This window comes from Canis lupus, chromosome 3 (assembly GCF_011100685.1).
Source record: "Canis lupus familiaris isolate Mischka breed German Shepherd chromosome 3, alternate assembly UU_Cfam_GSD_1.0, whole genome shotgun sequence".
In the NCBI taxonomy this organism is placed as follows: domain Eukaryota; kingdom Metazoa; phylum Chordata; class Mammalia; order Carnivora; family Canidae; genus Canis; species Canis lupus.
In genome coordinates this window covers 25,990,506-26,016,359 of record NC_049224.1, presented here as the reverse complement: position 1 = coordinate 26,016,359, position 25,854 = coordinate 25,990,506, and the positions used below count along the sequence as shown (strand labels likewise).

At 34.3% G+C, this 25,854-nt stretch overlaps 1 protein-coding gene across 5 annotated transcripts in view; it reads right to left on the bottom strand.

Annotated features, from left to right (window-relative positions):
- Positions 1 to 236: 236 nt before the first annotated feature.
- The window catches only part of SSBP2 (single stranded DNA binding protein 2), a 284,275-nt gene continuing 258,657 nt past the window's right edge, over positions 237 to 25,854 (bottom strand). For 4 of the 5 annotated variants that reach the window (XM_038532430.1, XM_038532432.1, XM_038532433.1 and 1 more), the window contains 6 exons: positions 24,337 to 24,391; positions 20,782 to 20,852; positions 17,325 to 17,403; positions 15,264 to 15,292; positions 7,944 to 8,042; positions 385 to 856 (listed from right to left, as the gene is read on the bottom strand). In XM_038532430.1, the coding sequence (XP_038388358.1) occupies positions 827 to 856; positions 7,944 to 8,042; positions 15,264 to 15,292; positions 17,325 to 17,403; positions 20,782 to 20,852; positions 24,337 to 24,391 (363 nt within the window). In that variant the 3' untranslated portion in view covers positions 385 to 826. Of the gene's footprint in view, positions 857 to 7,943; positions 8,043 to 15,263; positions 15,293 to 17,324; positions 17,404 to 20,781; positions 20,853 to 24,336; positions 24,392 to 25,854 lie in introns of all 5 variants that reach the window. The other variant, XM_038532429.1, reaches the window with a different exon arrangement.

The window sequence follows — 25,854 nt, the reverse complement described above, 5'->3', positions numbered from 1 at the left end:
CTATGGTCTAAGCAGCTGGGGCTAATTAATGATTTTCTGTATCATCAAAGACAAATCAAGAATTCCATCTAAAGCAGTTATTGCAGAAATATACCATTACGCCCTAGTTGAAGTATTTTTCCTAAATAAAAAGTACAAAAATACTTTTCACTAAAGATAACTGAGAAATTGTTGGATTTGACATAGGATGAGGACACACCTTTTTTTTGAGAGAGTACACTTTGTGATTCACAGGATAACTTGCATCAGACGCAATTTAATGAAAGCTCTCAAATAAGCAATTTTATTCCTATCCATGATTGCAGACATTTACAAAACCATAACATCTGAGTTCACCTTAAAAAATAACTTATATAAAGCAGTGATATACACAGCACAAAATAGTTCAGGGAGGGGCAGGAGCAACTTTTAATAATTAAAATGTAAACGTGAAAAAAAGGATGGAATAAAAGTCCCTACTTATTTCTACTTAAGATGTCATGTAATAATATTTTACAATGTCCTGTGGGTCAATGTATGTATGTGCATATGTCCATATAACATACACATATGCAATACATTCTCTTCCCCACACATATACATACACAGATAATTATTTGCAGTTCAGTTTAGGGCAATTCTCATATGCCGCTCTGTACAGTTGTTTGAATCACGTTTGGACCCGCTTTCTTCAAAAAATAGGGGAGAGAGCAGGAAATAAAAAGGTTGGTTTTGTGTGACTGAGATTCTTTTGTTTAACTGTACACTGGGATGAATAATTTTCTTCCGTAGTAGTTCTGTGAAGGGCTGACTCACTGTGGTTTTCATGAGGAGACTTGGTAATGGATCACACACTCATTGTCATGCTAGGGGAGTACTAGAAAGAAAAAAGAATCCATATTTTAACAACATTTCTTTTACAGGCAACTAATGCTCTTCTTGGTAAACAGTAATAACTATGAATTTTAATGTCTTAAAATCTTTTATGCTCAAGCTTTTAACCTCATATAACATAAAAATAAGAAGCTATAAAAAGAGTAAATTTATATAGAAGTGACTAAGCCCTGAAATTTTTAATATTTCCTCTGGAAGGTGACCACTCTCCTTCTCTCCTTGCACTTAGGTGGTTGATAATTACCCAGTCTCTCAGTCTTTTCCTTCTAGCCAGATTCATGTTTTGTGGGCATTTGTAACATTTTGGGTAAATCCAATCCACAATGAAATAAGTATGAGGGACACTCTCATTACCTACCAACTAAGTAAAGTTGGAAGGTTAAACAATCTGTGCTTCAGTTTCCTCACCTGTAAAATGGGTTTAATAATAATAGCATTTATCTTAAAGAGACTTGGGGAGAATTAAATATAAAATCCTTAAAACCATGTATTTATTGAATATACAGGAAGTGTTCAGCAAATGTTTAATTAATAGTGTAAGGGAAATGAAACAAAACAAAAGACAACTCTCAGCTTGCCCTAAGAAGTTCTCATAAAGCATTTAGAATGCTTATGAATCTGATTTACACTTTAGAAGTGTCTTCCTCTAATCTGTGGCTCCAATTTCAATCCACAATATTTTTAGGGTGGGAGCAGGGGGTACTATTGTTACACATTACCTGTCAGTTTCAGGCTAACAAATTGGTAAAAGGTGAGGTTTTCAGGCATTTGGGAAAGAGGTCTCAAAACTTATTAAGAGAAAAAAAATTATTAAGAGAGGAACAGAGAGCACTTATTGTGATAATTATGACAATCATATGCATATTCCTGAGAAATGGACCATGACAGAAAAGTTCTGGAGCAACACTGTCCGACAGAGCTCACCTCAGCAACGGACAGGTTCTATACCCTGTGCTGGTCAACATGGAAGCCACTAGCCGCATGTGGTCACTGAACACATGAAATGGGCTATTGTGACTGAGGAACTGTAATTTTTATGTTATTTATTTTATTTAAATATCCCCATATAGCTAGTGAGCACCGTGTTGGACAGCACAGTTCTAGATTCTCAGAGATGGGGGCAGGGGCATCCACTCTCAATGGTGATGGCCTCCAGATAAAGAGGGTTTCTAGGTGAAAATGTAAATGTAAACCCTTAATTATTTTAAATATTTTGTGAAAAATATTTGGTGAGGACCTGATGAGGACCAGGGCAAAAGGGGATTCTTTTAAACATGTTAATAATGGGGGCGCCTGGGTGGCTCAGTCGGTTGAGTGCTGAATAGTGATTTTGGCTCAAGTTGTGACCTCAGGGGTTTGTGGGATCCAGCCCCAGTCGTTGGGCTCCTTGTCAGTGGGGAGTCTGCTTGGGGTTCTCTCCCTCTGCTCCTCCTCTACTTTCTTTCTTTAAAATAGATAAATAAATCTCTTAAAAAATATTCATAATGATTTTGCCTCAGGAAAAGAGATGGGTGAAGTTGAGGGGACTGGTCTTAGGCAGCAGAGCCTCCAACAGGAAAAATGATGATCCTGGGAAGGGGAGCGTGAACTTTAAAAAGAGAGCAAGCAGAACGGAATGAGGTGAGGTCTAGAGGAGCTGAGCTACCGCAGGAACCAGAAATTAGGTGTAAGGTGGACACTGAGGTGAAAATGGGTTTTCCAGGGAAAATAAGATGCCCTGAGGAAGGAAGGGCCCAGAGTGACCATGGCTCAGCTGACAGAAGTTGGGACAGAAAGCCATTAGGGGTAAATCTAGGGCTCAAACCAAAACCCCACATTGATCCTGAATAAATGGGGATGAGTAGGCCTGAAAAATGGGCCATTGCACCATCGGGGGATGATTATTAATCCTGTAAATGCGGTCAAATCACGGAAAATCTACTTGCTCATCACTTAATAGCCTCCAATTTCCTTTCAGTACAGGAAAGCTAAACTATGTACGTTACTGACTCTTAATGTTGGATTCCAGTGAATAGGGTGATAAAAAGGGGACACTTCCAGAGAAGAGAAGGGGATTCGGTTTGATGGAAAAAGCTCTCCACCTTTACCCTTGATAGTGGCAGCAAAAAGTTACATCAGAGCAAAGCAAAACCTAACACCCAAAGCAATCAGACAAAAACTGATGCTATGAGCCCACCAGCCCCTGTGCCAGAAAGGTATCCCCTCATTTCATCAGATGATACCATGCAAATCTCCCATTATAAATTAATGACAGCAAGCTTCAGTGAACTATCCACAGCCTCTGACAAAACAGAATTATACTTTGATATTTGACTTTTAGGGGTAAGAATAAACAAGAAAATACAAGGATACAAAGGTTTTATTAAAAGTAGAGAAAATTAGAGAATATGGCAAAGTGGGGACAGAAAAATTTAATCTAAGCTTTTTATAGCTACTGTGGCAATAAGAATGGTGATCCAATCAGTGCTGTTCAATAGAACATTCTGTGATGATGGATACATTCTATTCTGTGCTGTCCAATGTAACAGTTATTAGCCACACATGGCTACTGGACTCTTAAAATGTAGCTAGTGTAAGTTAGGAACTGAAATTAGCTGTATTTAATTTCAATTACTTGAAATTTAAATAGCACAGCTAGATCATCAATCATTGTTTTAAGAAAAAGATTTTTCTGGGTACTTGGTGCCAATTATCTAAAGGCAGTAGAAGACACTGACAGCATTTCAGAAAGGATTTCAGAGGAAATTTCTGAAAAAAAAAAGTTTCAGGATAATCCATAATTAACTCTAGAGATTATCTCATTTAATATACATCCTGAATAACTGAGATTTTAAAAAGTAAGGGCCAGATTCGGTCACAAAGGAGCATCTGCTCCAAGCAATACAACTCAGAAAAATTAGCAAACATCTAGCATAATTTAATTTTTGCATACTACAAGTAAGTGAAGCGATGCTCTAAGTGTGTGTGGCACAGTATACATGCCACATGTGAGCATCGGTATGGCAATGTGCGGCTTGCACTGCTGATGTTGTAGACTGCTCGTCTGCTGCTGCCTTTTCCTGAAACTGCTTCCTCTATGTAAAATAAGGGAAAGCACACAATTTCTGGGAAAACTCACAGAGTGTGCAAGCAAAAAGGAATTCTGTTACTGATGACTATTCTTCAACATCCAAGAGAAATGGCTTACGGTGTTCCTAAAGTAAAGGTGCTAAATGGCGTCTCATATTTAGAGACATAAAATATTCATGGTGTACTGTCCTGAGACCATACTGCAATGTTTCCGTCATCCTGGTGCATTGATATGGGATGACGTGTCATAATGTTTGTGCCCAAATGCTGTGAGGTGAGGTTGCCCAGTGTCCAAACTATTCTGTGAGTCTGGTTGTCCTTAATCAGATGATACAATGGCTCTTATAAAGTCATTAACTGTTTGGTTCAGCAAAAACAAACAAGCAAAGAAACAAAACCCTTAAGGTATAATTTCAAACATGTACTAATTTATTTTGCCTTTGTACGTAAAATATATTTTGAAATGGCATGCCTTGATATAAACTAGAGAATTTGTGATTTTTCCCTTTTTGTACACAGTTCACATACCATGGCACCCACTGCAGACATCCATTAAGCCTTTGCACATGTGCATGAGCTCTTGTTTATACGCTTCAAGAATGCTTCAGATCTCACTACATTTCTATTTCTAAGCATCTCTATATATTTTATTTTCTTAATGAGAGATAAATAAGGAATGGTACAGCTACGCTGAACTAAAGTGAAATAAATTTAATGTTTGTGTGACTATGTAAAAGAAAATGTGGCTATATAAGATTTCTTTATAATAGAAAATGACAAAGAGGAGTAAGGGTAATAGGAGATGACCTATCACCTTGTTTATAATTCCTATTAGAGTCCACGATTTTTAATACCACTGTTACTCAACTGATTATAGTTCAGTGCCATGGAGAAGATATTCTGCTAAATTAATTCAAGAAATAGGACTAACTGCTTTCTTTACTGGAGAAACACGAGAAAGTACTATCCAAAATGGGCTTTTTTGTAGTATTCATTTTTGAAAACAAACATTTTACGGAATTTGAACGCTAGGGGGCATGTTTGTTTCTTGAAATAAAGGTCTTGTTTATGATTCCCCCCAAAAAGGCTGAGTAGTGAAACATTTGATTCACATTTTTCTGTGTGTTGCATGTTGGCACTGCAAGGTTTCTGACTTTGGGTTGGATATTTTGTTTCTATAAATATTAATTAAATGAAGTAGCATGTGTGAAGTGACTAGGATAGTGGCTGGCACATTAAAAGCACTCAAGAGATGTTCACTCACTTCTCAGGCCTCCTTCTGTGGTTTTAACTTCAAGATATGCCTGACAAATCCTTAAAGGGCAGACTACTCAAAAGTATGTGCTCCTCACAGTCATATACATTTAAAAAACCCACTACAATTTACATGTTCATTCATTCAAAATGTTTTCTTTTAAAATTCATTAAATAGTTCTATATTTCCTTGATTATAGGGAAGCTAACTTCTGGATACCTAGCCTATTTACTTCTTCAAAGCCTTACATTTGTCAGCAGTGAATGTCTTTAAGTCTTCTTTTCTCTCTGTTTTTCATTTCTTGATCTTTTAAAGAGGTTTCAACACAATGTGTGGTGATGTGAGGCAGAAAGCCGTAGATAACAATTAACATCCTTCATAACCCAGCAGAGCCCTCACTGGGCAGAGAAAAGAGGGCAGCAGCCAGTGTGCACATGCTTCCCAGGCTGCACTGTCTCCAGGTGGTGGTACAGTTCCTCAGTGACCACCCAATTATTTTTCCTTTGGGGACTTTTTGGGTGGGGACAGGACAGAGGGAGGGAGGAAACAGGAGGGAGCTTCTAACTCTGTACAGTAGTCTGGCAGTCTAACCTTCTTCTGGGCTTCTAGGAGGGCGAGGCTGGGCCAGGAGTCAGGGATGGGAGAAGCCCTGCTCCAGCTGCTTTCTTTCTTTCCTCTGCACACATTCAGAAAACGATCTGCTGTTTTGCATGTGCGTAGTCCAGTTAACGTTAAAGGGTGACGCTTGTGTTTATCCCGTGCAAAGAAGATTTTCAAGTCCTGTTGTATCTGATTCTTTGATCCACACAGAAAGCTTTCTGATGCCAGCTCTTAAGTGGCAGCCCTCCGCTGGTCCCCAATGACAAATCTGGGAAAGGAGGAGAGCACAGAGGTCCTCTTGCCCCTGTCTCTAAAGCTAAAGTCATGTGGGACCTTTTAAAAAAAAAGTTTTCTTTTCTAATCCTAGATTAAGTATTTCTTCTATACTTTTTTTAAAAGCCTCAATCACTCAATCAATAAATAAAATAAAAAGGCTGGTTTCTATCTATTATAGCACCTACTAATCTGACACATGGTTTAATCAATTTTGTAACCACATTCTTCCCATCAGATTGCATTCTTTGAGGTTAGTGATGTGTTATATTTATCTCAGAATACTTTGTCCTCAACCAAGCACGTTGCATATAAGAGGCTCAAGAAATGTTGAATTGAACTGAGTTAATTATTACATACCTCACTGAATTATACCATTTTACTGCTGAAAGAATTAGCAGAAAAGGAAATAAATGTTTCTAATTAGATAAGGTGAACATTAACTAATGAAAATTAACTAATTTGTCCATTGACTTGAAGCAAACTAAATTATCTAAAAAATAACTCCTATAATCCTAAGCATTATGACAAACTAAATGGTTTTCTCATGTTTTTCCTATTTCACCATGACTGATGGGTTAACCTGTTGATTATTTTATATGAATTTTTTATGTACATACTTTCTCTTTATTAATCATATGTATACTGCAAATAAAACAAAGATCAGTATAATATTACTTCTAGTTTTAACAGATGTAGTATCTAAAAACAGGGGAAGTCTTATCCAATACAGAGGTGTTGGGTTGATACTTATTAAAAGTGAAAGAATCAAGCGAACACTCAATCTTAGGTTCAAAGCAGCCATTCCATGCAAAAGTAGATAGGTTACTAGCCACTGCTTCAAATTTTGATGGTATCATCTCTGGTAAAGGCTGAGTTAGGGCAAAATAAGGGAAGTATTCTCCTCTCCTTTTAATGGTACCAATCCATATGTGGGAGCACTGATTCTAAGAAGATGAAATTCTGAAATCCTTTATGCTATATTCTAATTTAGTAGTTCTTAGCAGAGCATGTCATGAGCATCATTAACAAAGCTTTTTCATTTTCAGGTATGACCAATCCTACTCCTAGAAATTCTGATTCATTAGGTCTAGGGAGACTTTTGGGCAATTGTATTTCTAAAAATTCTGTAGGTGTTTTTAATGTGAAAATTTAGGTTAAAAAAAAATCAGTGTATTATGTAATAACTCCTTGAGAAAAGACACCATATTGTCTTTTTGGTCTCTCCAGTGTGTCACATACTGCTTTGGACTGTGGTAAGTGCTCAGTAATTGTTAAATGAGTGAATGTATTTTATTGCTTCTCTTTTAGCTCCTGTCTACTTCTATGGAGATATGGAATGATATCACCTTTGCTTAACATCGTAATCATACTCTAAAAATAACTCTGGTATCCAGCTCAAGTTAAAAGTAAATAACAGGTTAATAGACCAACATTATTAGGCCTTCAGTCCAGTGAGGTCTAGTGCATGAAGTATAAATATCTCATAGAGAAGGTTCAGAGTCCTAAGGATAGTACTGAGAACAGACCTGGTTTTGCAATGAGTCCAGACATTTTAATAGTGTGAAAACTTGTAAAAACTATCAAATGTGCAACCTGTTTCCAGTATGTTCTTTTATAGTAAATGTTATCTAAAAGAAAATCAGTATTATGTTTTTTTTGTTTTTGTAACTATGTACATAGAACAGGAACAAAAAGCAAAAGTTAATTTTTTAAAAATCTTCTACAGAAATTCCACTTAATTTTTTAACTTAAAAGATCAACCTATTGAGCTCTAGGTGAACAGTCATAATAATGGCTTTATGAATATACTCTAATAGAAAAGCTTCAGAATAAATTTTGGATATAATAATATAATCAAGGGAATACTTACACTCTCACTCTGAAAAGGATTTAAGAAATTTCCCCCCATTTCGCCATCATCCCTTGGAGTGCCCGGTTGATTACTCAGGCTCATATTATTGGGAGAATTCTGTAAACAAGATTTAGAAAACAAGGCATTGTTGAAGATTTTAATTTCCCTCTTGCATTGTACTGTTTCAAAAATGGAATCTACAGCAGCATCTCTAAGGACAAAGCAGACTTATAATTCTAATCTTAGACTTTTACTGTGTATTCTAGTTCATTCTTTACACCTTGACAAGTTCTAATGCTCTCCCAAATGGAAATTAAAAAACAAACAAAAACCCCCAAATAACCAAGCACAACTGCTTTCTTAGTCTCAGAATCAATATTTATTCAATTTCTCACCCTTAGCTTATAGAGTTCCTGGAACTCCATAGAGTTAAAAAAACATTCCCAGCAGGGACATGATGAAGAGAGCCTACCCACTATCAGGCATGATGGGGTAGTAACTTGCTTTTGGTAATTTTACTAATCAAACTTCAAAGGTCACTGTTTAAAAACATTTCCCCTTAATTCTACATGTGGTTTACATAGTAATATTATTTCAACTATTTTTTTTTTTTTTAATGTGGACCATAGGGAAAAAAGGAAGATGGTTAACAAGTATAGTTAAGAACAAGAGAACTGCCTTAGGACTTGAGAATTCAATATGCACTTGTGGAGGAAAAGAAGGCTCAAAGTAAATTGGTTTAGAATCTTTTCCTATCATTAGTTGAACAGTAGATTTACTTTGAAACTTTAAGATAAAATGGCTGATATTGGCAACCTAATCAAACACTAAGTTAGCTGCATATTGCTTCCTATTCTACTAAATGTGCTAATCTTGTTATTACTGTGCAATTTTAGCTGTGGGAGGTCAGCTGCTACTCCATATCCACAGGAAATACAGAATGGCACTGCCATATAAAGCATGTATTGCAACTGTAACTGAGGACCTCTTTCCAGGTCTAATTTAGTGACTTGTAAAAATAAACTTCAAGGTTAAAATTTTTTATTTGTTATTTCAAACAGAAGAAAGATTTTAGATTTTTTCCCGAGCCATTTCCATTTTATATTCTCCTTTTGAATAAGTTCTAGATTTTTTAAAGGAATTGTTCTGAAGATTTTGACTTAACTAAAATAAAGTTATGTCATAAAACTTAAAATTTCATGAATGAGTTATTCCCAGAAGAATATGTGCTGTTTTAGAATATGGTTAACCCGTAAAGCAGAGACAGGTAGATGAACTGGTGGAAATACAGCTTATATCTTGTCCTGCTGTGCATCCCACAGGGAAGATCTGAGAACAAGAATCCTCTGAAGTCCATAGGAGCTCGGTTTTGCCAATGTACCCCAAGTGCTGGGGAACCACAGTTAATAGCTTAAAGAGGATTCTTTTTTTGGATAAATTTTTCTTTGAAAATGTTAGTTTCTCAAGTATACAGGAAAGCAACCACACTTTCAAATGAACATGGATAACTTCATTTCCTAAGAAAACATTTAAGGAAAATTTAACTAAGTGTATTATTTTATAGCTCATTAATTATTAAAGTTATTTATAAAATAATCAATTATACTTTGAAAACAGGAATGCTAATGCTGATTTAGTTAAAAAAAACTAAATTTATAAAAATGTTGTAATCTTCAGCCAAAATGTTTTTGGTGAAGGCAGATTTGTCATTTTATACATAATGAAAGTAGTAATCCCAGAATAAAAAATAATCTAATGTATATATGAGCATATTTAAGGATATGCTTGGAAGCTTCCCATTTCTGTTTAACAAACATGCTCCCTGTGGAACCTGAGGTGCCCTGAGAGGAACAGCACATCTCTGATGTAGGTGGGCGCTCTCTGTCTCTTCTTGCACTGTCCCATGCATCATTTCTTAATTTACAATTTTGAAAGTGTAGCTAACCTCAAATCTAATTACTGACTCAAAATGTTGATTTCAAAATATTTAAAATTTGAAAGTAACACCGCATTATTATTTATTTTTTTATGTTTATTTTTTTTTTGTTCGCATTATTATTTAAATACTTCTGAAACAGTTCTTTTATTATTTCTGTTTTCCATGCAATCTGTTCATGGCATGGTGGCTCAGCAGTATATACTTTTTTGGGGGTGGGAGGAAGAGATCTAAGAACATTGGTAGGAAGACAAAAGGACATATTCAGCATATTCAGCATACAAAGCAGCTAGTATCAGGTCTCTGAAATTTATTCTTATACAGCTCAGTGGACATATTTGAGAATCTTCAAATGATAAGACAAACTTGTTTTTGCTTTTTTTAACCTGAAGTAATCACTGCAAAATGTGAAAACAGCAGGTTTCTCAATGAGGATTTCATTCATTCATTCATTCATTCATTCATTCATTCATTCATTCATAAGAGACACACAGAGAGAGACAGGTAGAGACACAGGCAGAGGGAGAAGCAGGCTCCATGCAGGGAGCCTGACGTGGGACTTGATCCCTGGTCTTCCGGATCAGGCCCTGGGCTGAAGGTGGCGCTGAACCGCTGAGCCACCAGGCTGCCCTCTTAGAGGGTTCTTATGGATATTGTGCTGTCCGTGATCCAACGAGGGACCTGATGAAGACACAGGCTAAAGACATACTTAATACTGGTGTCTAAGAACAGCTAAGACAGGGTTCCAGGTACCAGCCCAGAACAAGTTATGAGTGTGGGTGGCAATGGGCTGTGTGTACGTTACATTTAACTGTAGCTATGTTTGTGTGCAGTTTCCAGTAGATTTCATCATCCAGGCAAGAATATGACTGACTTAGATCAAGGCTACAGAAAAAGGGCTTACATCAGTCAAAAAAGCATGCTTCAATAGCTTGAGCACATAATTATGGAGTAGGGAGTACAAAAGAACCCAAGTAAATATCACTTTTAGCTACATTGGGCACTTTGGTTACACTTCTTACTCCAGTTAATGTGTATTTTCTACTTGTACTCTAAGAATTTAGCTATAAAAGTATAGTTAGAAAAAAAAAAAGTATAGTTAGTATTATACCAATCCCGTCTTCAAGGGATTTTATTACATTCTCATTAACCCTTTCTTCAAACTGGAATGTGCTTCCCTTAAGCTATGACCTCATACACGAATGTTACATATAAGCATGTCTGTGTACGTGCTTGCATATGCATGCACACACACTCTCACACACACAATTTCCTCTGGCTAACACATTTAATTCCCTTAGACCCTCTGTTCTCTGATTTTATCTTGCAAGTATTTTTCCATATCATCTCTTAATTAAATTATTGTTCCTTCTACTCACCCTCAGAAATTATTCCAAACTTGTTCAAACTCCTATTAAGAAAGTGCACATTTACAGAAATTTTGATTCTGTCCATAATTGGAATAAAATAATATTGACATTATTTGAAGCCCTCTCAAGGTGGATGGTGCGTGTGTGTGTGTGTGTGTGTGTGTGTGTTTTAAGATTTCATTTATTTATTCATGAGAGACACGGAGAGAGAGAGAGGCAGAGACACAGGCAGAGAGAGAAGCAGGCCCCCTGAGGGAGCCCGATGTGGGACTCGATCCCGGGACCCCAGGATTGCGCTCTGGGCTGAAGGCGGCGCTAAACCGCTGAGCCACCCAGGGATTCCCTCAAGGTGGATTTTGAATTGATTTCTCAGAGGCTGCCAATAACAAGTTTCACAGACTATTGTTTTGACTCTGTCAGCCCCCCAAAAGAACACAATGCTAGTCATGGTTCTCTCAGGGGACACAGTAAGCTAGGACCCAGGCCACACTGAGAAGATGACAGAGATCTATAGTTGTCGATTAAGTCCCCTGTGATGAGTGTGGGATCTTTAATTGGAACTAAGGTTCTGGAGTCAGAAAGCTTCAGGTTGAAAAGATTTCTTTGATAATTTATTAAGCATGATATGATCAAATTTGGCCCTCTCTGATATGTTTTTTTTTTCAAACTCAAAAATATAAATGTTAAGTATGTTAAATGTGAACTGCAGAATTTCCTTCTAAGAAAATAAACCATATGCTCTTCTCCACCCCCAACTCCTAAAACAGCTCCAAGGGAAAATATTTTTGTTCCATTGATTAAATGGATGACTTTTCAGTTGCAAAAGGGATGAAAAGAATTTCACATTTGGGCTTCTAAAGATTAATTCTGCATTTTGAGAAAGATACATATGAGTTTTACTAGATAATCCTCAACTGAGCAAGAAATAATTTTATAACCCTTCCTTTAGAGTTTTGAGCTCACTTTATCAATGAAACAAGTGCTATCAAAATGCAGGTAACAGTGTGAGTTCCTAGCCTTCCCACAGAAGACAGTATAACTAAAGAGGAGGAAGATATTTAATATCTGTATAGTGTTTCAGAGCTCCTAGCATATGTTCATACTCGACTCTCAACAGTTTTGTGAAGAAGGCAGGGAAAGTGCAAACTGTCTTTTACAGCTAAGGAAACTAAGCCTTGGAGAAATTAAGTAACACGTTGCTCTAATTTATAGGTAGTAGAACTAGGCTTTCTGATTCTCAATTCAGTACTCTTTATTACCTTATGTATAAAGAGGATAAAATAGAGTATATTTACAATAAAAAATTAGTAAAAGAATAGTAGTTCTAGTAAACAACAAAAAATGGAGTAAGAAATTTTAAAATATATATGTAATACTGGTGCTTAAAAAATATACGAAGATGCAACTGGAGCCCTAAGGGATTTTGAACAAAACTGTTAAGCAGCAATGGTCACAACTATCTTCTGATTCACAAATAAGAATGACTAGAAAAATAACAGGATGAAAAGGAATGAATCCAGGAAATGAGAAGAGAGGAGAGTTTTTTAGGATAACTGGTCTTATGTTGGAAAAGGAAGAAGGTGGGGGAAATGGAGTTAGTGATAGTGTGGATAGTACGGAGTAAAAATCTGAAATAATTAGGCTGTGAGTAGAATGAGGTGGGGAGAGAAATAATTGGGGATGGTGGGGGGTATTCATGATGGTGCTGATTAGATAAAAAATGACCACAGTGTAGTGGAGATGCAAGAGACACCAGTGGTACCATCACCCAGACAGCCTCGCTAGAGCCCAGAACCAATGGACCTGGAGAGGGGGCAGTGCAGAAGTAAGCTGTATGGGACCTCAGCTGAAGGCAGACACAACTAATCATTTCTAGGACATGGTTAAATGACATGTTTTAGGAGGGAAATTCTTATGTTAATTGAAATGTATTTGGACTTCACTTTGTAAGAGTTTTTCCTTATTGGTTATACTGAGCTTCTTGAGGGCAGAGACCATACTCTGTTTATCCTGGGATTTTCAGAGCCCGGCATAATGCCTTGGTGCATTAATGTTTACGGAGTGAAGGAACTCCTGACTACCTAACCACTTGAGGACAGAAATTATGTTTGTATTTAAAGAAGTCTTTTATATCTTCTCATACTGCACGAGGTTAACACCCAGGGCACAAAAGTACACAGTGGGTGGTCAATTAATGCTTAAAGAATAAGCAATACATCACCAGGCAAGAGAATGTTATCAGCAGTGGGCACAATGTAATGGAAAAAGTGGTCTCTGGAAGTAGAATAGGAAAATTAACAAAGAAGGAATAGTAGTAGATCTGATATGAGGGCAGATACAACATGGTATTTAATTTGTCATTACGAATCTATTTAAAAATTTTAAAGTGCTTTAATAATAAATTACAAAGAACTTTCCCATAGGTGGGCAGGGGGATGGGCTAAATGGGTGATGAATCTTCAGGAAGGCACTTGTGATGAGCACTGAGTGTTATATGTGAGTGATGAATCACTGAATTCTATTCCTGAAACTAGTATTATAGTATAGGTTAACTAGCTGGAATTTAAATAAAAATTTGGAAAAAGAAAACCCAAAGTACTTTACTATATAGAATTTTGTTTACATCTGTCTAATGTACAAAGCTGTGGGTCATTGGTGGAAATTTTAGAAAGATGATGTTAAGCAATCTGGATGATCCCACCTTTGTGTAATAAAGATTATCTTTGGATACTAGAATACGCTTCTCAAATACAAAATTAGAAATTTTATTGGTGACCACGAAGCACAATTCGGTTAATATCAATTGTTAGATACCTATGATAGCCAATACAGTCATGGTCACGTGACTTGTAAAGGTGCTTCCCAGATAGATGGCTCTAATGGAATTATAAAATGAATCCTATTTTGAAAACAGGCCTTTTGCAGGTTTTACCTATTTTGCTTAGAATATGATTTCTCAGAGAAGTAATCTAGTACTCATTATGTTTACCTATTTTAAGAAAAGAAAAAGACCTTCCTGATTGTCCCTAAACATAGATATCCAAAGTGCATTAGAATGTGTAAGGGCAAGCAGCCAGGCAATGTAGATAGAATGTCAGAATGCCAGTTCAACACACTCTCTCTCTCTTAGCTTAAACTCTTAATTTAAAAGGTTTTGTAGCTTAATCAATCTTACTATATTTTCCTTGGCACCAGGAATTTTACATTATTACACATGAATATAAATTAGAAGTAGGATTAAAAATGAAGTTATCCTTTAATGAATTTCGGTATTTATTGATATAAAGCAGACTTCTAAGAGAGTCATTCTAATGGTAGTTAATAATTAGTTCTTATCGGCCATTCTAAATATATTTTGACCCACAGAGAACTATTTTAAATTCACCAAGACCTAAAATGTACTTAGGTATTCTTTCGAAAAAAATACATGGCATCTTAGCAAAAGATTAATTTTAAATACTCAAACTACAAAGGAGGAAAAATGGAGACACAAGCTATTGGAAGGTCTCTTTCCTACCTGTATTAATATAATTTTCTTCTAATTACTTTCCTATTCTATTTTGGGGAACTAGAATAATGATTGAGGACATCAGCATTCCATAGTATAGGTTTGAAACACAAATGAAATGTACAAATGCAATGCCCTTATAGCATATACCAACTTTTTCAAATTTGCCTCTTATTATTTTGCTCTAGACTTCTTTACATTTTCAAAAGATTACCTACACTATGTCAATTTGCGTTATAAATAAGTGACATCATAAAGGTAATTAAATTGGTTTTACTGGGGTATCAATTAATTATGTATACAGTATGTCCTGTAAATGCATCTTACCATGTTAAAAAACTCATTTTACCCTTTCTTATTATATGCATTGATATTTTTAACTTTCACTTAGTTTTATCTGGACCTCTACTTTCAAATGCTTGTTCAAGAACAAAATTCATAGGATTATTCTAATAATCTTACTAAGAGTTCCATGTGGAATAAAATACAAATAAAAAACAAAATAGACAATATATAATACTCACCTTGGAAATGCTATCCATATCTCCTGAGCCTGAAACAAAATATGAAAAGAAAATCTTTATTAATGATTTCATGTATAAATTATTTCTCTAAAATAAATAAAAACAGTACACTCTTTGTATTTTCCATTATAAATCTCCTGAATTTTTTAATCTTAAAAAGTTTTAATCTTAAAAAATTTCTTTTCTCTTATACTGTATGGTAAATAAGTATCATCTGATGGCAAATCAAAGGATGAGTTGCATCTCTAGCTCCCAATCATCTTTTTTTGTTTAGTTTAGGCAGGATGAAGGAAACTATTGTTATCATAAATTCCTGAAAATGAAATATTAGATCACTTACTAATCCTATTCAATTCCAATTTTTAAAATGTATATACATATGTGTATGTCTATATAGAGAGAGCAAGAGAGAGAGAAATATATTTTCTAAAATTATGCTTCTAAATTTGATAAAATATAAGATGGACATCTGCAATAATATCTAATACTAGTCTGAGCCATATTTTACTATAATAACCAAAGCAAAGAATTTTTAATAATATTAAAAATTTGACAGCAATCAATATTCATGCTGATACATCAAAAGTAAGAATGTCTTCAAAATATACTGTAATTTTATTTTGATTCATAAATTACAATATTATTTAAAATAATACTGTAATTTTATGTTGATTCTTGGGAGAAGTGAACAATCAATACTAATTTCTATCCTAGAGAATAATATAACTGAAAATCTTCTAACTATGACCAAATATCATCCTTTCTTTTGAATAATTTTATAAATTAAAGGATTCGAAAATGAATTATATTGCAATAAATTAAAAAATAAAGTTCTAGAATAGTGCTAACCAGTAGAGCTTTGTGTGATGATGGAGATGTTTCTCTATGCTGTTCATTATGGTAACCATTAGCTATGTGTGGCTATTGACATTTGATATGTGGCAGTGCAACTGAGGAAGTAAACTTCATATTTTATTTAATTTTAAGTTAAAATTAGTCACCCATGGCTAGTGGCTACCAGAATTGGAGATTTTGAAATCTAGGCAAAATATAAATGTATGTAAAATAAGTATGGACCTTAAAAGCTCAAAAGCCTATCAATGTGTTGCAAATAATTTCTTGATTATTGAAGTTACACAGCTTTTCAAAGTCTCAGAGGATGGCATTTGGGTGGAGTCCTGAAATCTGTGTATAACTTGTTACAGGAATAGTTAGTTACTCCAACCTAAGTAAAAAGGTGGTCCCTTTCCAAAAGAAAAAAAATTATCATAAGCCTCTACCCTCACTGTCAACTTTTAGTTTCTGATAATGTTATTTAAACATATAAAAGATAAAATAAATGCATAAACCAATAAATTTTTGGTTTTGGTTTTGCATTTGGTCTGCCTGTACATACAGTGTACCGTGTGGCCTAGTCAGGTGGGTGCCACTTATCTCTATTCCTCACTATAGTGAAACTTTTTGTTCATCTTGAAGATATTTGGCTTCATTTGGTAAGAAAGCATCGTTTATGAAGTATGTTTCCAACCATTAGTCACAGTCCTAGAACTCAGCTTCATCACGAATGCAGAGTATGTGCCAATGTTCTCTCTTAAATTAAGAGAATTGTTCAGATTATTCAGAATATGATTGCCAATTTTGTTTTTAAAAGAGATAAACATTAGAAAACAAAAACAAACTTAAGAAATTCTTGCAGAGAACATAAATTCCTCTGAGATTGTGTCTGTAGACCTTTGGAGACAAACCAGTTGGGAAGATACTGTAGTCCTCCAGGTGGGGGATGTATGATTATGTGCCCAGAACAGCAGTATCTCTTTTACCCAAAAACACTCAGATTTTGATATATTAAACACTTGTGAATAAGAACTAAGAACAATTTGACACTTCTGATTTTCAAATGATCTCCTGTCATCATGACTAATATACTGTAAAATAGTCAGTGAAAGTTGAAATATTTTAAAATAAATTCCTGTGTACAAAAGCACTTTGCAAACTGCAATATCCACTATGTAGAATTAAGGTTTTGTTTTGATTTCTAAACATTAAACTCAATATCCTTACCTAAAGAGCCATTCATGTGATGTGACTCCATTCCTCCTAATCCACCCATGGGGCCATCTGACCCGGGGCCCATTGGAAACTATTTAAAAAATGAAGAAAATTACTATGACCACGTTGAAAACAACTGTTTATCTCAATGTTACAATACCTATCTTTAACATTAGAAGATAATGCCACAACTTATTTTCATTTTCAAGTAATGGAGGTTTTTTCCAGCCTTATAGATTCTCAAACTGGACTGCCCTACTTCCTTCATACCATCTTTAGGCTAATCCTCATTCCTATCCCGATTTCTCTGCAGATATTCTCAACTAGAAAGCACATACATTTCAGTGCAAATGAGAAGATAAGCATTCTCTTCTATGCTCTTGACAGATTTTACTATTATAAACTAGAGATGATTCTTAAGAAGCTGCTAAAAGTATTGGCTTATTAATAAGAATAATTTAACATTTTTATGCCAACATTAACATTTTTCTTAGCAGACAATCTATCTTTGTTCAAACGAACATAATAAATAATTTCATCTTGCAGGTTAAATACATTTAGCTCCTTGGGGACAGTTCAATATAGTTAATTCTTGGCAGTCTCAACTATGTCAGTTCAATGACAATTGGACATTCTACAGCAGTTATAGTTAACATTCTTTAAAGTAGTGGGATTATTTTATTTTCAGTTGGAAGCCCAGCACAAAACAGAGGTGAACTGACATACTGTGGCAGAGCACGTGGAGAGGCCATGGCCTGCCCATTCAGTCTTTTTCCTTATCTCCTCGGAATACTCCTGAGGAAATCTAAACCCAGTCTGAAAACAAGTTATCTATAATTATCTTACGTTTACAGTTAAAAGAGCCTATTGAAAAACACTTGCTCTTAAAATTTCCCATGCCAAAAGCATCTCTTCCATGTTGTATGGTACAGAATACTGAATGTGGTGTGTGTGTATGTGTGTATTTATGTGTGTAGATGGGGTGGTGGTGTTTATTAATCACACAGGATTTTGGGAGAAAAACAACTGTCCTCAGCAGACATGTAACTGTATATAATCTATAATCTGTTTCTATATCTACCTATCTCTATTTGTTTGGAGGTAAGATGGCTTTCCATCACTGGGATCATAAAACTACATGCTTATACATTTTCCCAAGATATAATGCCAATTCTGTTGCCTAAAATTTTGTTGCTTAAAGTACACAGACGGATTTTCAGTAAACAACTTAGAATGAATACACACAAACACACCTCAAACAGTAGCTTAAAGAAATTAACTTTGAACTTACTATTTTATTCAGCTTTTGCCAAAACCATAGTTTAGATCTGGGCTGAGAAATTTGTGCTGGTAAGGCCAAAACCCCCTGAACTAACTTGGTTTGGTTCTTTTATCTGGGTCCTACAGTGTTTTCATAAGTTATGAAGACTACTGGTATATATGCTTGAAGCACATAAAACTGCAGTGCTAGCCCTTAGCAGGCATTTGCTTTTACTACCTCTGGCAGAGATGAATGACATTTGAAAAAGTGACATGTTCAGCTTCTACTTTTCTTGGATCTCTTATCTTTGTATCGAGTTAAAGGACCAGAATGGGACATACTTGGATGATGTCGGCTTAGCTGCCCACAGATATGTCTTCAGTACCATAGGCTCTGGGTTTCCTCTCTCACTCCCTCCATATCAAATATCAAGTTCTAAGATATGAAATTGTACTATGAAGAGGTTTTCTATGTTTTTGCTGAATTTCTAAAATAGCATTGTTCGTTATTCTATTCAATGTTTGTTAAGAGTGCTATGGAAAAACCTTTCAGACATTATTGACAGGAAATTGTTTCTTTTTTCCTGAAAGCCAATTTATTTGATTATATAAAGAGAAGAGTGATAACTGAAGGCAGTATTGCTTAACAGAAATAATATGCAAGCTGCAAATGCAAACTTATGTAAGTAAATTTAGATTTACTAGCAGCTATCTTTGAAAAGTAAAAAGAAACAGGTCAAGTTAATTTTAATAATATATTTTATTTATCCAACTCCTCAAAATGATCATTTCAACATGCAGTCAGTATGAAAATTTTAATGAAAAACTTTACATTATTTTTTTCATACTAACTCCTCAAAGTCTAGTGCATATTTTATATTTACAACAAACCTCAAACCTCAATTTTTTTAAAGGATTTTATTTATTTATTCATGAGAGACACAGAGAGGCAGAGACACAGACAGAGGGTTCCAAGCAAGGAGCCCGAGCGGGACTCGAACCTGGGAATCTGGGATCACGCTCTGAGCCAAAGGCAGGGGCTCAACTGCTGAGCCACTCAGGTGTCCCAACAAACTTCAATTTGGACTGGCCATATTTCAAGTATCATACTATAGTGGTTGGATTTGTTGCCTTTACTGCTAGGAAGCTTAATTATAATAATTATTTCATTCCTGTTTTTTGGCATAATTATGGAAAATTCCTTTTTTGTGGAATTCTTATTTTTATTTAATCCTGGCAATCTTATATTCATATATCTGCGTATTAACCATCCTGTTATATTTTTGTTAATATGTAGGTCTTATAAATTAATACTTTTCTAAGTGTGGAAAAATCACAACCATATGCTTTATTAAGAACACCCAAATTCTTTATGTAGAACTGCCTCATTTCCATATTTAAATTCCAGATTTCAAAACTCTAAAGAAAAACAAGTATATCCAACTTCCTAATTTATTTCAAGTTTATCAGGATAAAAGAAACAACCATAATGAAAAAATTGGTGATGCTAAAACTGAGGTTAGTATAAATGATTATATATTACCTATCATTTTTAAATAGTATTAATAAGTATGTAAAATTTGAGATAAAACTACACACCAACATTTTATAATTGATTAGGTTCAGCTTTACATTTAAGTTATACTGATACAAAATCTTTTGTTATATACATTTTTTAAAAAATGTTTTATTTATTTATTTAATTTTTATTTATTTGTGATAGTCACAGAGAGAGAGAGAGAGAGAGAGAGAGAGAGAGAGGCAGAGACACAGGCAGAGGGAGAAGCAGGCTCCATGTACTGGGAGCCCGACGTGGGATTCGATCCAGGTCCCCAGGATCGCGCCCTGGGCCAAAGGCAGGCGCCAAACCGCTGCGCCACCCAGGGATCCCTTGTTATATACATTTTTTGTATTATGTTTTTTTTTAACCCAGAACATAGAAAGGATTTGATTTTTTTCGGTATCTAATAAGTTTCTGGGTAGTAAAATAGAAAGCTTAAGTGGTACTTAGGGATTGCTACAAAATCTTTTGTTATACATTTTATGTATTATGTTTTTTTTTTAACCCAGAACATAGAAAGGATTTGATTTTTGGGGATATCTGATAAGTTTCTGGAAAATAGAAAGCTTAAGTGGTACCTAGGAAATGGAGTGCACTTAGTTTGAGCCTTCAAATACATTAGAAAATTTATTAAAAATTCATATTTACATTAGGCCTGTTAGGTCCAGGAGGTACTGCATTCATTAAAGTATACATGTTGTCTCCAGAGTTGGTTGAATCTGAAACAAAATATTACTTAATTAACATCTTTCTTTATAATTATCACCCAAGTCAACACAAAGTAATAATCAAAGATGATCTACATTCATATACATATTAATAGCTAGCACTTGAAATAGTCATTACTAACGTTCAGAAACAAATACTTGTAAGTCATTTTCCAACTCAGAAATGATCATTCTGAGGTTGTAAATGGGAATATTTACCTACTATATTAGGAGTAATCCCTTGAATAATTCAGGTCAGAAGGAGCATTACTTTAAAAATCTAAAAAATTACAGGAAAGTCTGTCTTTTAAAAAAAAAATGGATACTTTTAGATTTCACTAAACAATTTATATGTACAAGTATAACAAAAAAATCTCTTAAAATTCAGATTCAGTAGCTTTTCATTATTTCCTTAGGCTTCTTATACACCAATTTTAAAAATAGTTTATTTATCTTATAATGATTAATAGCTGGTGCAATATCCTGGCTTCATTCTAAACGAAAGAGAATAGGATAAGACTATACAATTGGAATGACAATTTCTCTTGCTTGAAGTAAAAGTCAGCTTCTTCCAGTATGACTTTTAATAAAATTTTTTTCATTCATTTTATTCTTGATACATTATAGTAAAAATGACTATAGTATATATCCATATAAAATATGTAACATTTTATATTTTTAAAAATTTACATTTCATATCTATGAGCTATTTCTAATTAAGTCTCTGAGTACATGTGTTTTTATCATGTATTACCTAGAGTGAAAGGCCAAATATTTTACATTCAGGAAATGGTTTTCTATTTCCTCATAATTATAGTTTTCTTAAATATAATGTATTAAGCCTCACTATTCTGAAAAAGAATATGTTTCAAATTTCTTGTACTGATACAAGGCAGGAGATAAAAATCATTTGCTTTCTCATGGCAATAAACCTTAGAGCAAGAAATGGGCAACTCCTTTTCCTTTTATTTTGAGATTGCTTAGTAGATCTTAAAAAGTTTATTATTTTAGTGTGTACTACTTAGAGAGTAAGTTAGATGTTGTTTATTGGTTGTTAGTGTACAGTGATTCATGAATCTAAATATTATTTTCCCATCTAGACTAATAGATCATTCCGCTGAAAATGCTGAGATGCCCACCTCAGATCTTGTTTGTACTAAGGTCCCCATCGACTCATGTGGCCTTAGCTATTTTTACATCCTTACGTCCATTATACTCCTGTCAACCCAAGCTGCTTGTTCTTTCCTGCATATGACCAACCTTCTGAATCTCTGTATTTTTGTTCTTACTTCCTCCAAGTATCTTCTTCCCAGCCTTGATCTACTGAAATTCTACTCACGACTCCAGATCCACTGCAAATGTTACCTCTTACATGAAATTTTGTTTTCTGCTATTTCCAAATTCATGAATGCTCTCCCATCATTGAATTCTCCTTTGCATTCTAGTTAATGTTTTGTCTTATTCTTGTCCTGCTTCCAACAAGGCTATAATAAGTTCATTGAGAGAAGGAAAGGGACCATGTCTTATACCTGTGTGCCACACACAATAAATATCTGCTGACTGAGATTTAACTAATGGGATATACTTTAATCCTATAAAAACGTATCTTTCAGAAATCCTGGATTGCTTCTTAAACATAGGAAATCTTCAAATGGCTTTTCATCTTTATTAGCCTTACTAATTTTATTTAACTGATTTTAGTAATTAATTTGGAAAGGAAATGTGCTGTATATTTTAAATATGCAAAAGGAAAAATAAATGTATTGCTTTTAATACCAATCAAAAACGTAATTTCATCTAAAAAACATGGAGAGGAATAAGGTTGGCATTTTCTAGAATACATCTGACATCTTTTTATATACAGAAAAACTTTATAGATTCTGGAACCTATTTTTTGCGGGGAGGGTATTGGCTTCATATTGGAGGAATGACTGTGAAAAGGATGCATCCGCAGGAGTATGCACAAGGCTAGGAAGACATACTGGTGCAATTTCTGGCTTGAGAGGATAAAGTGTATTCAGATTACATATCAACTGCAAAGTTTAGTGGTTTCTCCAAAAAATTTCTCTTAAATTGTAGTGCAGTGGTTATTAATCATATGCTATCTTCATAAACTAAACATTAATTTCACCATACAAGAATGCAAATGTGGGCAAGATGTTCAATTCACATAATTCCATCTTGAATGAACTCTGTTTCACTTCAGTGAAGATGTTCTGAGGACAGAAATCCATGAAATGTTTATGATAATATCCAAAGAGTTAGTGAAGCAAAGCAAAATTTTGTGTTAATTATCAGATTGATGGTTTTTCAAAATTAAAGACTCAAAACTTAAAAATGACTATTTATTGGTAGGATTAGTGATATTTAATTTCAAGCTCCCATACATCTTAGATTTCAACAATCCAGCTAAGAACATATGGATTGAACAGTGCAACATGATTAAAAATTTTTCCTAATTATAAAACTTTCCCATCTATTTTATTACCCAAAAGTTAACACTGTCCTAGCCTATTTCTTTGTTTTCTACTTTCTACGTTTCTGTTTTATATATTTTTTAAAATAAAATTGGGATCATATTGTACTGAATCATGAACATTTATTCTCCACGTTATTAAAAATTCTTTGATAATAATTTTAATGACTACATAGTATTCCATAAAAACTAATTTAACTTCACTAAAATTGCATTAGGTTTGAAGGTTATATCTGCTATTTTAGTATTAACCACAACAAATGAGTATCCCTCTATATAAATCTTAGGTTGTGTCTCTAATCATTTCTCATAGAAGGATTATAGAGGCAAGTGGTGTGAACTTTTTTATGGCACTTGATAGGTGTTGTTAGAGCCATTTTAGGAGGGCTGTACCACAGTAAACTCCTACCATTACAGTCTTCAAGAAACAACACATTTAATAGTCTATAATAAAGTCTCAAAAAGAAAGGACAAAGCTATTTAAAATCTTCCTATGAAATGATTATAGAAATATTGAGACATTTTAGTTTACCAAGATTAAAACAAAAAAATACTCCTTCCACTACATAGTGACGTTTAGCTAATATATATACATACAGATGTGTAAGCATATCTACAGCCATGTTGGTAAGATAATGGTGGGTCTGATTAAACCTAATGGATCTATGTATATTTCATGTGTCACTTATGCAGAATTTTTTAAGTTGTGAGATTTAGATTTTTTTTTCACAGTCTCAAGGAATCTTTTTGTCAGATAAATTATTGGGCAATTCATATAGATTAACACCATTTGCATCCTGATTGTATCTGCTACCCACACAACAGGAATTTTCTACATGCTTAAAGTAATTGGACGATAGTTATTGAAGAACCCTGTTTCTTCCCACTTGCTCCCTGTCATCTATTTCTGTTACCATCAATGAGATAATGAATACTACTAACCTTCCATCATAACAATTTTTGTATTTTGTAATTTATTCTAATAATCAAATGCCCATGTGGCTAGTGTGATTACAATACCTGCTGGACTAGGCATGATGGGTGTTCCTGGTGGCCCTCCACCTCCTGGAGGACCCTAAATAATTATACAAAATTTCAGTAAAAATAAGGCATTTCATGAAACAATATAAGGAAAAACAGAAGAAAAGTTAGACTTATCTATAATAATCCAATTTGAAAATCACAAAGGAAATATATTTTCTCCATAATTTATTTTCTTTGAATGTACAATCATTTCAACATTATGCAAATATAATTTAGCTTAAATATGTTGAGACTGTTTTGACAAGTTTCCAAAAACAATGAGCCTTTAACACTGATTTATTATTCATGACTTAATCACATCAGGTATAATGAGGTTAAGGAGAAACCATTTATTGGGGCCTTTACAAATCCATAAAACAGAATCATTCATGTGTATCTGTGATTTAGTTTATTATAATTTTCTTATGTTTTGTATCATGATTTTTTTATAGAAAGCTAAAAACTCAAAGATATTCATATGTTTAAAAAAATACACTGATGCTATTTCTTTCTCTTTTGGTATCAACTATTACACTTCCAGAGCATTGAACCTTCTGCTATCACAACAATTAGAAATGGGAGGCAGTGCTGACTAATGCTGTGGGTTACTAATCGATCTGAAATGGAAATTAGGTGATTCTAAGGTTAATTCAGTTATTTCAGACAACCAAAATGGATAACTCTGGCAAAGGGTTTTAGAATTTTTCAGATGTACAGTAATTAATCTGGATAAATTACTAAGTGGATACATTTGTACTTCATTCTGAATGTATAGACACAGCCCACTAATTATTTCAAATGATATATATACTATTTAAAAAATAATTTAAATTTCCTTTCAAATAAATTCATAAAACTATATATTAGGCTTATTCTCAAGTGATTTAGGAAAAAAAAACAGGTTCTACCCACATCTTCTTACTTTCATTTTTGCTTCATAGTGAATGTGAAAAAAGTGAGGCTTTCTTAGTTTGTACAGCATAAGAGGACATTGAGCCCTAAGTTCACAGATCCAAAAACAGTGTGTGCTTTTTACTACGCTCATAAAACATTATTTCTACGGAGAGTAAAATGCTCATCGATCTTCAGACCTCCTATTTTTTCCCACCCCAGTTAGCCACCACCTCCAAAATTTCTTTAGGAAAGATTTTCCTTTTTATCATTTTATCTTTGCTCTTCTGGTAGGCATTTACTCCTAAATATTATAACAATTTATCTTCCATGGCCACCCCGAGACGCAGCAAGGATTATAATGTGATGATGGTGAAAAAGTCATTTGAAAGTTCAAGAACTCGTGTAAGACCTGTTAATTTGACTTGACGTGTGTATGAATTAGTGGAAAATTTTAACATGTACTAAATAATAGTAAGAAGAAAAATAAGTGTTTTCAATTTCTTAATTCTTTTCTTTTAAGAAAAAATCCCTTAAAACTCCCCCCGCCTCCCCACTCACTCCCAATCACTAGTCATTATTCTGATTCTCTTTATGATTGGGGGAAAAAGTTTAATGTCTTCC